General features: G+C 49.1%; 1 protein-coding gene across 1 annotated transcript in view; it reads right to left on the bottom strand.

Moving 5' to 3' along the window:
• Positions 1-12,794, bottom strand: part of LOC112549863 — a 14,482-nt gene extending 1,688 nt beyond the window's left edge. Inside the window, exons 1-3 of the mRNA XM_025201028.1 lie at positions 12,743-12,794; positions 4,277-4,949; positions 234-353 (exon numbers count right to left, since the gene is read on the bottom strand). Coding sequence (XP_025056813.1) covers positions 234-353; positions 4,277-4,949; positions 12,743-12,794 — 845 coding nt within the window. The remainder of the gene's footprint in view (positions 1-233; positions 354-4,276; positions 4,950-12,742) is intronic.
• Between the last annotated feature and the right edge of the window lie 4,549 nt (positions 12,795-17,343).

Here is a 17,343-nt window from a genome sequence, read left to right as displayed (position 1 = left end):
CGACGCAAAGTACCTATTTAATAGGTTGGCTTTTTCCTGGGCCTCAGTTGTCAGTTGCCCCAACTGATTCAGCAGGGGTCCAACGTTGCCCCTGCTTTTCCTCCGACTCCCCACATATCTGAAAAAGGACTTTTTATTGTCCTTGATGCTCAAAGCTAGTTGGAGTTCAGTTGCAGCCTTGGCTTTCCTGGTCTGCTCCCTACAGGACTGGACCAGTGCAGAATATAGTGCAGTGCCAGTGTTGCTCTGCTTCAAGCTTTTCCTCCACCTTCTCCTCTCTCTCCTTATTCTCAGTGTAGTGGGCTGCCTGTTGTGCAGGGAGGTCCACCTTGGGTTGGACTGCTTTCAGAATGCTCAACACGGGCTTCAGCACCTTCCTAAATTAGGACCTGCTGAGCCTGAAATCAAAGGGAAAGTTTTTGAAGAGGATACCTCCTCAGGGTCCTTTCTAAACCAGCTTTTCCTGGGTATTTTGCGCTTGTTTGCTGAAAGAGCTGGATTGATATGAGGCTACTCACAGAGCAGATGGATCAAACAGAGCTGGAGCAAACTGAAAGCAGGTCAGCTCTAAAAAGGAAGATTGACCTAGTGATGCTGTGGCGCCAGCAGGGGAGTGGCAGAACTGAACCAACAGCTGGAGCCCTGACAATTAGGGCTGTGCAAAATTTTGCTGGCAGTTTCATTTCGACACTGTTTCAACTCACTTTGAGCTTGAAACAGCGAAATCGAAATGAAACAGAGAGCTTCAAAACAACCTCAAAATTAAACAAGGCAAGTTGAAACATTTTGAAATTTTCAAAACGTTTCGAGTTTCGAAGCTCAAGCTGGGCTTGCCTGCAGGGAAACAGAAACTAAAGTAAGGAGAGGGATGGGGATGGAGGGGCGGGGGGTGGAAAAGGAGTGCTCTCAGTATTGACTGTGTAGCTGGCCAGTGACTGTCACCCTTCCCTGAGGTCCCTTCCAATCCCAGTGCTCTACGACGGGGTGTGGAAAAACTGCATAAAAGGCAGCATTGTTTGAACTGCCCTGCTTTCTGCCTTGGTGTCAGTTGAGTGAGGGTGTACCTTAACACACACACACAGTGTCACACACCCATGTCACAAGTTTTCCCTGTCAGCTGCTAGAGGTAAAGGGCCCTCCAGAACCCAGACTCCCCCTGCACCTATCTCCTTGACAGCTGGCAGGCTTCGTGGCCTTAGCAGGGGCTAGCATGCCTGCAGCTTTCACCCTGCTGCACCTTAACACTCACCCATGTCACGAGTGTTGCTTGTCCGCTGCTTGGGGTGCAGTTTCCACAAAACCCCTGCACCTATCTCCTTGAAACTTGGCAGGCTTTGTGGCCACAGCAGGGGCTACCATTCCGGCAAATTTCATCCAAATCAGGCTGGAAATGACAAAGTTCTAGGCTGTTTCAAGCTTCCCCAGTATAGCCTATGGGCGAAACATCAAAACAGCATTGAAACAGCGAAACTGTTTCGACAAAACAAAACGGAACAGCGGCTTCAAATCAAAATGAACTTCGAAACAAAATGCTGTTCTGTCAAAATGTCAAAACGCAAATTGAAACAGAATGGTGTCATTTCACACAGCCGTACTGACAATGGCCCAGGATGACTAGGCCTGTTTGTATGTCCTGGGGACCTCCGAGAGCACTTCTAGCATGTTCAGATATTGGCTAAAAAGTGACCTAACCCCAGGATGAATGTTAATGGCCACGGAGAACCACACAGAAGAGGCAGGTGGTGGGACCCATCACCTAGGGCAGTTAGGAGTCAGGGTGCAGAGGAGGCTGAGAGGGGCCAGAGGTCTTTCATGGCTGGTGCCCCAGGTTTCGGTTCCTACAGTGGTGTATATCGGGCTGCAGGGGGCAGTACTTTCTACATGGCTTAGATGCTGAGGGCATAGACATCTCAAGAGCAGGATGGGCACAGGCTTCAGGACAAACAGTGGCGATGCTGTTGGACGTGCACCCCCTGAGAGCACTGGTACACCCCGACAGGCCATGCTCCCTGCTTAGGCAACTGGCAGCGGGGCAGGCAGGAGTGCCAGTACCCATCCTGTGAGCTCCAGCCGGGGAGTGCAAGCGCCAGATGAAGTGCTGTGGCCACTTCTGGGAGTGCTGCGATCACTTCTGGGAGCACCACGGTTGCTTCGCATTCGGCGCAATTGGTCACAGGGGGACCCTCCCATTCAGTGAGATTGGCCACACACACCTCCACTAAGGTGGCACCAGTCACCCATGAAAACACATCTTCTTTTGGAAGAGTGATCACCAGGAAGGAGACTGAGAAGGGGAACAAGTTGTGTGAAGTTCTATGAAAACTAGATGAAGCCGAAAATAGGTAAAGGCCTCTGCTCTGATGGGCAAGGATATCAAAAACAAGAGGGAAGGAAGCAGATACTTGCAGTGTGGAGGGCTGACCATACTTATGTCGGTGGGAATTTTGCTTTTGGCCTCAAGGAGCTAGGATTGCAGCCACAATGTCTGCCAGTAGCCAAGAAAAGACTTTTAAGGGCTAAAGGAGGTGTAATGCTGGATTCTGCCACTTTTATATTGTATTGTGCCTTACTCCCATGCAGCTTCATTTGAATCATTGAGACAACCTGGGAAGCTCAGCACCCCTCAGCCTGGGGAAGGGCATCAGAATCTGGCCCTAAGTGATGATGAGTCCTAGGCCAGATGGGAACCACCTGGTAAGCACCAGAAACACAATCTCATGCAGCTGCTTACTGTGAGGCTGACCTAGCTACCAGAATGTGGAAGATTCTCTCAAATGCACACAGTTAGAAATTAATATTTTTTCTGTAGTCTGCTTTGTCAGTCTGTTGCATTTCAACTTTCTGTTTGAAAGCAGATCAGAAACAAACACTATGGAGCCAATATGCATGTCAATTATTAAGACCAACTACTTCTTCTAGGTCCCAGTTCAGGAAGGCATTTAAATACACTTTTCTAGGCAGGTGCCATTAATTCCAATTGGCCACTAGCTCCAGCTTCAAGTTATGCAAATACTGAGATTCTTTGCCCTAGGCCCAAACATTGCAAATCATTGAAGCCTGTGAGTACTTCTATTGACTCCGGTCAGATTTCTGTACTTAAGTCTTTTCCTGGATCAGGGCTCTAGCAAGGTCACAAATGAAGTGGGGTTTTTTAATCAATCCACACACACATGAACATGCCTGTGTCACAAACTGGTCAGTTCCCACTCTCTAAATAGAAACTCTGGTTTTGTGATGAGACCCAACTACTCAATCCCATGGGTTGCTAAATAAACTGGGTCTGGGTTATCTGTCACTGTTTTTACATTTGAGTTACCTGCATTCATTGCTTGGTTTACACTCCATGCCTGCTATCCTTATTTTGGGCAGCAGGACTCAGAAGTAGGATCTTGGAACCATTGTCCGAGCCATCCAAAGGTCAGAAATTGGGTTTAGCAAAATAATTTCTTACACACCTTCCGTGCTTTACTTTGAAAGAGGATAAGAGTTGCAGTTCTATGGAGAACAAGCTCCTGAAACCATCCTCATCACTCTGGACACCCACCCCACAGCCCCCATATTTGTTAGTCTCTAGTTTTGACCCAAGCTTTTCACGGGAGGCAAAGCCACTCATATCAAATAGCCCTTTTGGCTTGAAGAGCAGCTGCCTTGGAACCAGTCTCTGCCATCAGTAAGCAAAGCAGAGAGCTGTAGCTGTTTTGCCCATGTGCTTAACCCAAGGGATTCCAGCCTTCTTCTTATCCCCAGACGGATTTCTTGGAAAGAGAGTAGATTTAAGATTAGTGGATTTACTGACCACTAACTCAGAATCCCAGCTAGCAAGGGTCCTCCACACTGATGGCCCACTACAGGCTCTCTAGGAGATGGTCCACTACCTTTATAAGAGCATTCAGCATTCATAGTAGGTGGGCTTTCAATGTCACATGAACATCTTAACAACAGATCCAGTTAGAAGCAAAATGGCATTCACAAAACAGGATTGCCCCTGCCTTATTCTTTCTACTTACCCCTCCTGGTCTTACAACTGGTTGTCCTGTGCTAACCAGAGAGAAATTACTATCTTCTTTTCTCTGTGCTTCAGCTCTCAAACTTTCATCTTCAAGACACTTCCCAGCCAGTGTTGCTCTTAGGTCTCTTAAACCATCCCCAGTTTGAGAAATGAATGCTTCTTGCAGTTCTTCAAAAGGTTTTGTTTTTATGGAAATGACTCGTAAAGATCAGACACCAACTCTGGAGAAATGGGTACATTTTGATTCTACCGTGGGATTATTTTCACAGGCAGCTCCTTTGTCTCTGGGTCTCGTTTGCACTTGAACCTGGGATTGCCTCTTCAAAACTCTCTGTCTTAGGCTTTGCACTAACAGACACTTGAGAAAGAACCTTGTCAGCAATTCTGTCTGAGTTCAACACACTTTGGCTCAGTGTCAGTGGTCTATCACTAACAACCTGTAAAAGGGGGCAATAGGAGAGTTCCTCAATTATTACAGCAGCCACTTCTTGAGGAAAAAATCCATTGCAACCTGTTACATCATCATAAAGGTCTTGCTCAGATCCAGATTTTTGTAAAATATTCCTGGAAATAGAACGAACTCGATGAACTGCTTCTTCGTGTTCTGGATGTAGATGTTGTTCTTCACCTGTAGCTGCCACAAGCTTATTTAACACTGAATCAACTATATCTGCGCTGATACGTGAAGGATCACTTCCAGGGATTGCACTGTCCTGAGCATGTAGGTTTTTTGAAGGGCCCAGTTTGCTCATCAGTTCATCATGTATTTCTTTCAGAAAAGCATCAGCATAAATACTGGTCGGTGACTGCAAGGACAGATGCTCAATTGCATATGTTGGCAGGGACTTACTGCATGTTCCCTGCACTGCCTTATGTGGTACTTTCTCTTCAGGAAATATCTTTCTGCATGATGAGGAGTCCAGGTTATAGCCATATTGATCTAGAGGAAAAGGCAATCAGGACTCATAGCAGAGATATCTTTTATTAGACCAACAAGAGTTTTGCAAAAAAAATTTTAATTACAAGCTTTTGGGCACAAACACCTTCATCAGGCATTGGAGAAAAGATTGTAAAAGTTCTCCTGGGTAGAAATGAAAGTTCACATTTGATAGGATTTCACAGAGGAGTCAATAGATGGAAAACTCCTCTGGGCAGTCAGTTCATAGCTGGTATGGAGCCTCCCACCTCCTGTGAGGATCTGTGATGATGCAAATTACCTTGAAACAAAGGCAGGAGCAGGATATCAGATTTCAGGTGGTCACAGTTGCTTCCTGCTTGGGAAAATATGAAGATTTCAGTTTTAAAAATCAGCTAAAAAAGGAAAGCTTTCTTGCAAGCTGCTTGCCAATCTGGGGTAAAGGTACTCTGGAGCAGACGGCCCTTGACTTGTTTAGTATGTCCAGGAGGCATGTAAAAGGTTTGAGCCCTAGAGCTCCTGTGTAGTAACTCAGTTCCCTAATGCCCCCTGATGTGGGCTGTACAAGCTCAGGGACTTGAAGTTGCCTTGACATTTGCCTTTCCCTTTGCACTTGTTCCTCAGAACCTAGCACTCTTCCCTGGACATTGATCAGTGAAAAGAATTTCCTCAACATGACTGTTTCAGGGCAATCTTGTCTGAAGTCAGAAGAAATATCTTCCCTAATGAGATGGTTTTGTAACTTGCCGTCTTTTCTTTATGTAACCCGGGTACACCCAAGGGTGTGCCCTATTCTCAATTGAATGGGATGGGTAGGCAGGAGGGGGTGCTGTGAGAGGGATGCCAGAATTTTGAGTGGATCCCTCTTTCTTCTATAGCAGGGGTAGGCAATGTTTTTTGGCCGGAGTGCCGAAAAAACCACCATGTCTACCTTGTGGCGCATCACAAAAACAAAACTGGGGTGGAGGGAGTACATGGCAGGATGCACTGCATATTTAATACAATGAATAATCATTAATGTTGCTTTTTTTTTTTTTTACAGTAAATAGAGAGCTGGTGTCAGGTGGGGAGCGGGGGCTGCCCCAGAGCTCCACTACTTGGGCCACAGCAGCGGGCCCAGCAGCACCAGAGTTGGAGCCCACCCAGCCTGCGCAGCTCTGCAGGGATGGGGCACAGCCACCCTGCCCACGAAGGAACGCTGCCTGGCTGGGGCAGGACACCGGGCCCAGGGAGCTCCCTGCTTGGTCTCTGTGCCAGCCGGGTACAGTGCGAGTGGGAGCTGCAGCCGCAGGCTGTTCCCTGGGCTCTGGGAACAGCCGCCGCAGCCAGTGCTCAGGGCCGAGCCAGCTGGGAGCCTGCAGCGCAGCGGCTTTGTACAGTGCCTGCCCCAGCCCTGGCCCCTTGAGGTGAGCTGCGGGTGGGCAAGGCCAGGACCCAGGCAGGCTGAAGCAGCCACGGTGACTGTTCCCAGGCTCCCGGGGGCTTACACAGCCAGGCCCCTGCACCGGGGATGGCTCTGCCCTGCCTGTGCTGTGCCCAGTGTGCAGAGAGGCCAATCCCGGAGATGGAAGCCCCCTGAGCCTGGCGACCTGCCCCAGCTAGGTAGCATCCCCATGTGTGCAGGTGGGCTGTGGCCCATCCCTGAGGAGCTGCACGGGCTGAGCCAGGCCCCACCACAGGTGCCGCTGGGCAGCCCCACCTGCCTGCCCACCACAGCTCGAACCTGCAGAGCCCCGGGGCCGCCCCCACTTCCTGCCCACCCCCACCTTCCTAAGGGCCTGACTGGGCTAGCTTGCCCACGGCGCCTCCACCCATGGTGCCCAGACCCTGTCCCAACCACCCAGCCCCAGCACTCGGCACCTCAGTGCTGCCCCAGGTGGGACAGGGTGTCTGCCTGCCTGGGCAGCTCCATCCATGGGCCAGCCGGGCTGGAGGGTACAGCGTGGGAGCAAGGGACAGTAGAGCACAGACAGCCTCCCTGCCTGCGTTCTTCTGGCTCTACCCTGGTGCCTGCTGCGGCGCTGGGACTTGTGGCTGCACAGCCTGGAGCAGCAACTTAAAAAAAATAAATAAACAACAATTTATTTGCGTGCCTCCCAGCGTGCCAGGAAAAATGTCTCCGCATGCCATTAATGGCAGGCATGCAGGGTGTTGCCAACCCCTGCTCTATAGATTTAGCCCAAGCCCAAAGTTCTTAACTATATACAATTTATTGAGTTATAATATACATAAACATAAAACTAAATATCATATATGTATATTTACACAGTGAACATTAACCAATAACCAAGGTCAAACCCTAAATAACACTATTTACAACATCACAATACAACATTTCAATTACAAAATATAAGGTGCAAACATGAACAATCTTAATAACACCCATTCCTTAATATAGTCCCTGACCCATGGCAAGAGATAGTCCTCCTTCCAATGGGGTCCCTTGTGGGGGGCGTCCAGGAAGCACCAGGGGCCCCTCCCCTTAGGGCCTTGACTAGGTGGGGGGGCTGCTCACCCAGCCCCTTCTCTGGGTTTGCCCGCCCCAAACATCTCTCCCCTGTGGGACCCCAAGTGCCCAATAACTCACGCTCCCCCAGGTTGCGGTCATCAGGGCGTAGCTCGATGGGGTCTCCTCTGCTGAAGCACCTCGCCAGGCCTCTCCCATGCTGCTGGGCTCCTCCCTGCCCTGTGCCCTGCTCTGGGCACCAAGGGCTCAGCTCCTCTCAGCTGCTGTACCACTGCTGCTGGCTTCTGGGTGCTGGGCCTCACACTGCAGCACTACCATTTCCCCATGCCCTGGCTTCGGCACCGAGGGCCCTTCAGGCTCTGGCTGGCTGTCCTTATGCCAAGTGGCTAACCCAAGCAGCCTCCGCTGCTCTCTGTCTCCCAAGGCTCGGGCCCATGTGCTGCCCTGTGCACCATGGGACCTGGCTGCTTGCTGGGAGATGGGGCCTGAGCCAACTCATTGCACCCCCAAGGCCCTTGCCTCACGCGCTGCCCGGTGCACCGTTTTTCTGCAGCAGAAATAAATGAGAAAGGACAATAAATGTGTTTAATTCTGTCATTCTCCCTTCTTTACATGGCAACAGCTGTCTACTCGGTGCAATTCAAATTTTTAAGATAAACAGTAACAGCCCCCCATGAAAAGTGGCATGTATCACCAGAACTTTTTGGATAAAGTGGGATATAAATCTTGCAGAAGAAATATAGGCAATAAAGAAACAGCCAGTTCAGGAAAGGTCAGTGAGGGACAAACTAGGATAAGCATTGCTTCTCCCTGAGTTTGTTGTACCCTGATCCTGCAAACATTGATGCAAATTGCTAAGAAATGATCATGGGAGCAGTCCTATTGAGTTCCCTGGGATCACAGCCATTCTTGAAATAGAGCAGGGGGGATCTAAACTACCCAGATATCTGCTGGGAGGAGCAGTCAGCCAGGTCTGACCGCGTAGGTTCCTAGCTGAAATACAGGACCTCCACCTTATCTAGGAGGTGCACAGCCTCACTAGGGGAGATGCCTTGCTGGACCTGGTCTTGGCCACTGGGGATGACCTGGTGAGGGGACTGCAGGTCCTTGACCACCTGGGTGACAGTGATCATCGCCTGCTGGAATTCACCATCCAGCACAGGGTATTGAGGGCTTATACCAAGACTAAAGCCCCTGACTTCAGAAGGGCCAACTTCAACGAATTTAGGAGATTAGTGGAGGAGGCACTGAGGGCCCAAAAGGTAGAGGATATGGGAGTCCATGAGGGATGTTCGTACCTTAGGGGGATGATCCTCCAGGCTCAGAGTGTGACAGTCCCCGAGAGAAAGAAGGGGGGTAAAAGTGCTCTGAAACCCCCATGGCTCAGCAAAGGCATTCGAGAATGCCTGATTGCCAAAAGGGAGGCGTACACACGGTGGAAGAAAGGGGCCATCACCAAGGAGGAATACTCCTCCTTGGCCTGTGAGTGTAGGAGGGCCGTTAGGAAGGCCAAGGGAGGGGTGGAGCTCAGGCTTGCAACCAGGATTAAGGACAACAAAAAGTCTTTCTTCAGATACATTGCGAGTAAGAAGAGGGCACCGGGTAATGTAGGGCTCCTATTAGACTCAAATGGTGGTAATCTTGTGGCTACGCCAGATGAGAAAGCCGAAATTTTTAACAAGTTCTTTGCCTCTGTTTTCTTGGACAGGGACCAGGACAGCTCTCCCACCACAGGTAGAGGCAATCTTGGGGATAGCACTGCCAGACCTCAGGTCTGCGCAGAAATAGTTAGGGATCTTCTGGAAGGGCTGGATGTTTTTAAATCTGCAGGCCCTGATGCCCTCCACCCAAGGGTGTTGAGAGAGCTGGTGCGGGTCATTGCTGTGACCTTGGCCTGGCTGTATGAGCGATCGTGGTCCACGGGCCAGGTGCCCAGAGATTGGAAACTAGCTAATGTGGTCCCCATTTATAAGAAAGGGAGAAAGGAGGACCCAGGAAACGATAGGCCCATAAGCCTCACATTGGTTTTGGGGAAAATCCTTGAAAAAATTATCAAGGATCACATCTGTGAGGGGCCAGCAGGGGAGATCATGCCCAGGGGAAATCAACATGGGTTCATCAAAGGCAGGTCCTGCCAGACCAACCTGATGGCCTTTTATAACCAGGTAACTAAATCCCTGGATGATGGTGTCACCGTGGACGTAGTCTTTCCAGACTTTAAGGAGGCCTTTGACACTGTCTCTCACCCCATTCTCATTAATAAATTGAGCAACTGTGGCATTGATGCTTACACAGTTGGATGGGTCAAAAATTGGCTTATGGGGCACACCCAGAGAGTGGTAGTGGATGGGTCATACTCGACCTGGCGGGATGTGAATAGTGGGGTACCCCAGGGCTCGGTCCTGGGGCCTACACTGTTCAACATCTTCATTAGCAACTTGGACAAGGGGGTGGAAAACACGTTGTCTAAGTTTGCCAATGACACCAAGATGTGGGGAGAGGTAGGCACGTTAGAAGGGAGAGAGAGGCTACAAGTAGATTTAGACAGACTACAGAAGTGGGCGGATGGTAATAGGATGGGGTTCAATGTAGATAAATGCAGGGTGCTGCACCTGGGGAGAAGGTAATCCACAGCATACATACAAGCTGGGGAGCTCCCCGCTTGTGAGCACAGAGGCAAAAAAGGGATCTTGGAATCATTATTGACTCCAAGATGAACATGAGCCACCAATGCCGGAACGCAGCCAGTAAAGTCAACCGCAACTTGTCGTGCATCCAAAGATGCATCTCAAGCTGGTCCAGAGGTGGTACTCCCCCTCTACACAACATTGGTCCAGCCTCAATTGGAGTACTGCGTCCAGTTCTGGGCACCGCACTTTTAGAAGGATGTGGCCTGCCTTGAGAGGGTCCAGAGGAGGACCATCAGCTTGGTTGGAGGGCAACAGGGCAGGCCCTAAGAGGAGAGGCTGAGGGACCTGAACCTGTTCAGCCTCAGCAAATGGAGGCTGAGGGGGGACTTGGTGGCTGCCTACAAATTCGTTAGGGGAGAACAGCAGCAAATAGGAAGGGCCCTAGTCCCCCCAGCAGCACCTGGCGTGATGAGGAACAATGGCCAGAAGCTGCTGGAGAATAGGTTCAGGTTAGAGATTAGGAGGCACTATTTCACTGTTAGGGTGGCTAGGATCTGGAACCAACTTCCTAGGGAAGTGGTCCTTGCTCCTATCTTGGGTAAATTAAAAAAGAGGTTTGATGAACACCTGTCTGGGGTCGCGTGATCCCAGCGTGTGCTGTGGCCAGTGGTGGGGGGTTAGACTAGATGATCTATTTAGGTCCCTTCTGACCCCCAAACTACTACTGCTATGAAACTAGCATGTGCATGTTGTTAGATTGGGGCTGTAGTCATCAACTTCTTTATGAAATTCTAAATAGAGTTGCCAGCAACTCCATTGGCTACTAGTGACTCTAGCCATTTACCAATTACCTCGTTAAGGTATATATGATACACACACACACACACACACACACACACACACATATAATTTCTACTGTGGCTTTGTTTCTAACCTTCATTGCTTCATGAAGCAGTTCTTTCTTTTTGCTCTGTCACTTTCTCTGTCCATCCATCTGATGTTTTTCTTCTAAGAAGCTTTTGAGTTTTTCATAGTCCATGTAAACCCTGGCTAAATCTCCCGAGAAACATGCAAATGGTTGATTAATATCACTTCTGCTGCAATCAATTTCTGCCCCACACCCTCCTTTGTCTGGGTTTCTTTTTGCTAAAGCATTTGTAGCATTTTTAACGGATTCCAAGAAATTGCTAATACCATTTGTGAGCTATAGTTTGGAAGTTTGCAAACTGTTTCAGTGGAGCATATTGCTGATGAATTAACACAGGCCACCTCCTGTCTTTTTGAGGGCACAATGAGAGTGGAAGGATGCACCTTTCCCTTATGAGCCAGGAAGGGGGCCATGCTCCATATCTCTCTTTTCTATGAGATGTTCTAAGTCATCTTCTCCATGCATTGTATAGTAAGGCCTTGTAGTGAGATGTTAGATATCCAAAGGAGTACGGGCGACAATGAGTGCTTGGATGCTTGGCAAGGAGCCAAGAATGAGGAAGAATTGAACTGGGATGCAGTCAAGTTGGAGGGGACCCAAAAGCAGAGGTCAAGCCCCTCCTCCTCCTCCTGCCCCACCCTTCTCCTTCCTGACCCTGAGTCTCTGCCACCCACCTGAGCCCTCCCTGGAAGGAACCTGAGGAGAATCCCAGTCCTTTGTTGCCTCCCCCCCAGATCCCTTCAGGCACAGCTCAGCTGCTTTGCAGAAACAGACATAGGAACAGGGAAATGGCAGGAGGAAAAGGGAAGGGAGAACTAGAGGAGGGAGGAAAGGCCCCTCTGGAAGTCTGAGGAGTGGTGGGGGGAGCTCTTGTTGGCTCTGCAGCATTTTGTGCCTGATCCCCAGCAGATGAGCCTTGGAGCAGCCCTTTTGTTTTCAGTGCAGCGGCACCCAAGTCAGAGTGAAAGACAGCTGGACAGACAGACAGAGCTCCAAGGGAATATGGGGATCAAAGCTCCCCACCCATCAAAAGGGTACAACTGGGTATTTTGTCCTGAGTCCAAACATTGCAGGGGGCCTGAACTGGCTGAGATTTGGCAGAGCTCACAACTGGCTTTTACACCCAAATTTCTACTAGGTTGTTGCATGTTAGGACCCTGTGACAAGGCCCTTACAGACTGTGACTAAGGAGGGCCATAACACTAATTTAATTAAGCACGAGGAAGGGTTGGGGACCAGGCAGAGAGAGGGGCCCAATGGCGCCACTTGGCCCAAACCCGAGAGTTTCTGGGGGTGGCACCTGTGGGGCAGGAGGGATGGACAAATAAGAGAGGTGGCCCTGGGACCAGAAATAAGAATCAGATTCTCCCTCACCTGTATGAGCTTCAGCCAGAGAGACCTGCCACCATGGAGGTCTGTTCAGGTCTGAGCCTCTGGCCTGGGGTTCTGGAATTTGCCCAGCAGGCTGATGTCAGCCCTCTATGAGGTCACTGTCTCTCTGGCAGCCCCTGGGGCAGGCAATTATTTTGGGCGGAGGGTCGCTTACTGAGTTTTGGCAAGCTGTAGAGGGCCACATGGGTAACCCTGACCCTTGATGGGTGCCCCACCCCCTGGTTGCCATCTTGCGATCAGAAGTCCTGACCCCTAGCCCCCAACCTTTGCCACCAGAAGTCCCTCCCCTTGCCCTAGAAAGTACAGGAAACCCTTGCTATTCACAGGTTCAGCATTTACAGTTTCAAATACTTGCAAATGCTAAGCCTGCATCTTAAATACACTTAAAGGAGCTCTGTACTTGCCACCACCGGGCTCCCACCGTCACACTTCCACCGCCACCGTATTCCCATCGTCGCCAGAGCAGCCATGCCCCCGCCCCCCCCCAGCCACTGGGGGCACTGCATTCATGAACGCAGACGGCATTCATGAACGCCGTGCCTTATTCATGGATTTCGCCATTAGCAGGGGATACATTCTCGTATCCCCTGTGAAAGGCGCGTGTCACCTATACTCCATTCAGCAAGGGGTTTTGCCATCTCAGAACCAGAAAAATACCAAATTATATTCTAAAAATTGAACATCTACAACATTAATTAATTTGATTTCAAAAAATACTTTTGTCCTGATTTACATGTGTTTGTGTAGTGTACATAGAGATGATAGCACAATAACTTAAAATGAAGTCTTACTCTTCTATGTTGTGGGGGGGTGTATAGGTACGTGGGGGTCTGTGGCGGTGTGGGGTAGCATGCATGTGTGGGGGTGGTTTGGGGATGGATAGGTGTGGGGGTGGAGTGAGAGAGAATGGGGGTGTGTGTGGATATATGGGGTGTGGGTGGATTTGGGGTTTGTAGGGGTTGTGTGTGGGGGAGGGTGGCTGGGCTGTGTGAGGGGTGTGGGTGTGGGGGCCTCCCTCATTTTACACACATACTTTGCACCTCCCTCATTGCACTCACTCTCTCTCTCTCTCTTTCTCTGTGCCTCCCTCATTGCTCACACACACTCACATACACTCTCTCCCTCCCTCATTGCTCTCTGTCTCTCTCTCCCCCTCCACTATTGCATGGACAACACAAACACACACAGTCTCTTCCTCCCTCATTGCATGGACACACACACACACCCTCCCAGTCTTGGCCCCAGGGTATCGGTGTGGGCCCCATGCTCCTGCAGTCAGGTGAGGCATCTGCGGGCCATGTGGTGCTCGAGCAGCCGGCGGGTGGGCAGAGAAACAGTTTGGAGGGGGAGGGCTTAGAAGGGGCCTGGGTGTGGGGCGGGGGTGGGCTGGGTTCTGGGTCTTGCCAGCTTCCCCTGGGTCCTACTGCCCCGGGCTCCTGTAATCTTTGACAAGCAGCCAGGAGCAGATAATTATTAATTTTCTACATTTTTTAAGGCCAGATAGAATGGCCTGGTGGGCCAAATGCGGCCCTCAGGCCATATTTTGCCTGCCCCTCCTCTAACTGCTACAGTCCTGGGCATGCTTAAAGACACTGCTCTCAGAAGCAGCTGACTCCAGCACAAACTGTGCCAGAGTCTATTCAGACACACTGATTGCACATGTGGATGCACCCACACAGAAGCAAATAGCAGATAATGTAGAATTTCATTGACCCACCTCCTCTTATATTCAGGCTTTAGTTATGGGATTGAGAGTAGATTTAATAATTATTTTACATTGTTCATTCAATAGGACTATTACCAGTAATAATGAGATGGAAAAGAGCCAAACATTTCAGAAGTCACCTCCTCCTACAGTATAGGATAGAAAGACATTTCCATTTGAAATGAAAGCAATGAATCAATGCAGATATGTGCAAACAGACAGGCCCAAATAGCACAAGTTACAGGGAAGAAAGCTCTTGCACCCAAACACCTAAAATTTTAGGAAGAGACAAAAAGGTGGCTAGTGCTAGCATGGCTGAAGGAAGTAGACAGAGATTGTGGAATTGGTAGACATTTGTTTCAGGAAGTACTGCACATGTATTCATTCACTTTTCAGTAATACCATGTGAAAAACCTATCTTGCTGTGCTTTATATGTTTGCAGCATTCAAATATGTCTTCAAAGTCTTTAGCAGTAGAAAAGGAAATGTTAACATGCGTGGCCTGAAGCTGATTTTCACAAGTGTTGGCAACAGTGCAACCCATCAAGAGCTACATGAGGCTCTGAAGTGTGCTGATACTGACAGTGTCTTTTTTTAGTGTAGCAAGTTTGTGTATGTGTGAAAAATAAGTTGTAGATTGTATGTTTGTATTTACATACATACTTGTACCTTTATGTATCAATATGAGATATTTGGGGGTGGGATTGACTTACACATGTGAGAATAGGTTGAGAATACTGTAGGTTCATTGTTAGAAGTGCTAAGCATCCTTGAAGTTCAGACCTTCTATTTACATATGCAAAACTAAACCTGTTTTATATTTTTTGTTTTTCAATTTTCCTATTCCTTTGATTGTTCCTTCTCTTCATTCTGCAACTTGATTTTCTTTGTTAGTAGGATACAACTATCGGCACAACAAGGCATCTGGTTAATAAAAAAATGCATAGAAATATGAAAATGCAGTATAGCTGTAGGAGCAATTCTAAAAATATTCATAATAATATGCTTATTTTTTAATTTTTTTCATGTTTGCTGCTTTGAATAGTTCACACTGTCTGTGCATGTTATTAGTTTCCTCCCTGTCTGAGCTGTCTTTTCCCTTGTGTCGCCGCCGAGAGCCACGGCGCGGGGTTCGGGGCTTTAGGAGCCCTAATCGGTGGGCGGGTACTTGTGACGCTTGGGGTGGAATCAGGTACTCAAGCATTTTGGTTAAACAAAAGGTTGTTTACTTACACTGCTCGTACAGTGCAGGTCAGATGCTTGCTTCGGTTACGGTTACAAACTTGGGTCGGGCAGAAATTACAAAGATGTTGGTCGGTCTGCAGATGTGTTCAGGGTGTTCGGGCCGGCAGTCGTCTTACGTCTCGGGTGGGGGTGTGCTAGGCCCCCTTGGGTCGGTGACGGGGAGTCCTTAGTGGTTGATCAGGCCACTAAGTTCGCTCTGAAAAACGCGTGGAGTTTGCTAGGCTCCACAGTGTACTCAGAGTTCTCCACGAGATGTATGTGGAGTCCTCCAACTTGGGCGGAGACTGCTCAAGCTTTTTATACAGCTAGCAAGCCAATCGCTAGCCGCCACGTGTGCATAATTTCACGCAAGCCAATAATGGGGCTCGAATTAGAATACAAATGGCGGGAACTCTTTGCACCGAGCATTTCTTAGATGCAAAAGAAATGCACCGTGCAAAGAAGCTGCAAATTGGCAGGAACTTTTTCTAGGTCATTAATATATAGTCACTGGGCTCTGGAGTTTTCCACTCGTGACCTACTTACAAAATGATTGACAGACTGCCTTCTGTAACAAACTCTGGAATCTTCCACTGTACTATAGGCATATGAACAATGGGTTCTGACACCTTGCATGTGATGGGCAGGTGAATTTCACAGACTTTGTAACTGTTCTGGCAGAAGATCAATGCTTTGCTCAGTCTATGGGTGAGTCAAAACTATATACTAGAAGGAGACAATGTGATCCTTCTTTCTTTTTTCCAAGTAAGGCAAAATTCCCATTTGATTTCAATGAGTGATGGATTGGAACTGCAGTAGGGGAAAAATAATGTTAGCATGAAAAGAAAATTTCAGAGAAATAGAAAGTTGAGGAGATTGGTAGGAGAGGCACTGGGGTCCTGGAGAGTTGGGGAACTGGGTGTCCAAGACAAGTGGTCGTTCCTTAAGGAGACGATCCTCCAAGCCCAAGGGGTGACAGTCCCAACGACAATCAAAGTGGGCAAGAGTACTCAAAAGCCCCCCTGGCTCACCAAAGGCCTGAAAGCCAAAAAGGAGGCTACACCCAGTGGAAGAGAGGGGCTATCACCAAAGAGGAGTACACCTCCATCGCTTGGGTCTGTAGGGGGGCTGTTAGGAAAGCTAAGGCAGATACAGAACTAGGGATAGCATCAAGGATCAAGTACAACAAAAAAAGTCCTTTTTTAAATACATAGGGAGTATGAAGAAAGTACCAGCAGATACAGAACTAGGGATAGCATCAAGGATCAAGTACAACAAAAAAAGTCCTTTTTTAAATACATAGGGAGTATGAAGAAAGTACCAGGTAAAGTGGGGCCCCTGCGGGATACGCTTGGCAATCTGGTAGTTGCACCAGAGGTAAAGGCAGACCTTTTTAACAATTTCTTTGCCTCCATTTTTTTGTGCAGGGACTGGGACTCCCCCACTGAGATTTAGGACGGACTCAGGAGAGACTCCACCAGGCCTAGGGTCAGGGAGGACCGAGTTAGGGAACTTCTGGAGGGGCTGGACGTGTTCAAGTCAGCAGGTCCAGATGCTCTCCACCCCAGGGTGTTGAGGGAATTGGCAGGGGTTGTCAAGGGGCCCCTGGCACAGCTTTACGAGCACTTGTGGTGCTCTGGCCAGGTGCCAGACAACTGGAAGAAGGCCAATGTGGTCCCTATTTTCAAAAAAGGGAGGAGGGAGGACCCGGGCAACTATAGGCCTGTTAGCCTTACTTCGATCCTGAGGAAGCTCTTTGAGAAGATTATCCAAAACACATCTGGGAAGGACCAGCAGGGGGGATGACGCTCAGGGGCAATCAGCATGGGTTCATTAGGGGCAGGTCCTGTCAAACCAACCTGATTGCCTTCTACGATCAGGTCACAAAATCATTGGACGCAGGTGTCGCAGTAGATGTAGTCTTTCTGGACTTCAGGAAGGCCTTTGACAATGTCTCCCACCCCATTCTCATTAAGAAGCTAGGCGACTGTGGCATTGGTGCCTACACAGTCATCTGGATCACAAATTGGCTGAGGGGCCGCACCCAGAGAGTGGTAGTGGACAGGGCCTAT

This window comes from Alligator sinensis, unplaced genomic scaffold, assembly GCF_000455745.1.
Source record: "Alligator sinensis unplaced genomic scaffold, ASM45574v1 scaffold615_1, whole genome shotgun sequence".
NCBI lineage: Eukaryota > Metazoa > Chordata > Crocodylia > Alligatoridae > Alligator > Alligator sinensis.
Note: the sequence above shows the minus strand (reverse complement) of the source record. Positions and strands in the feature narration are given on the sequence as shown.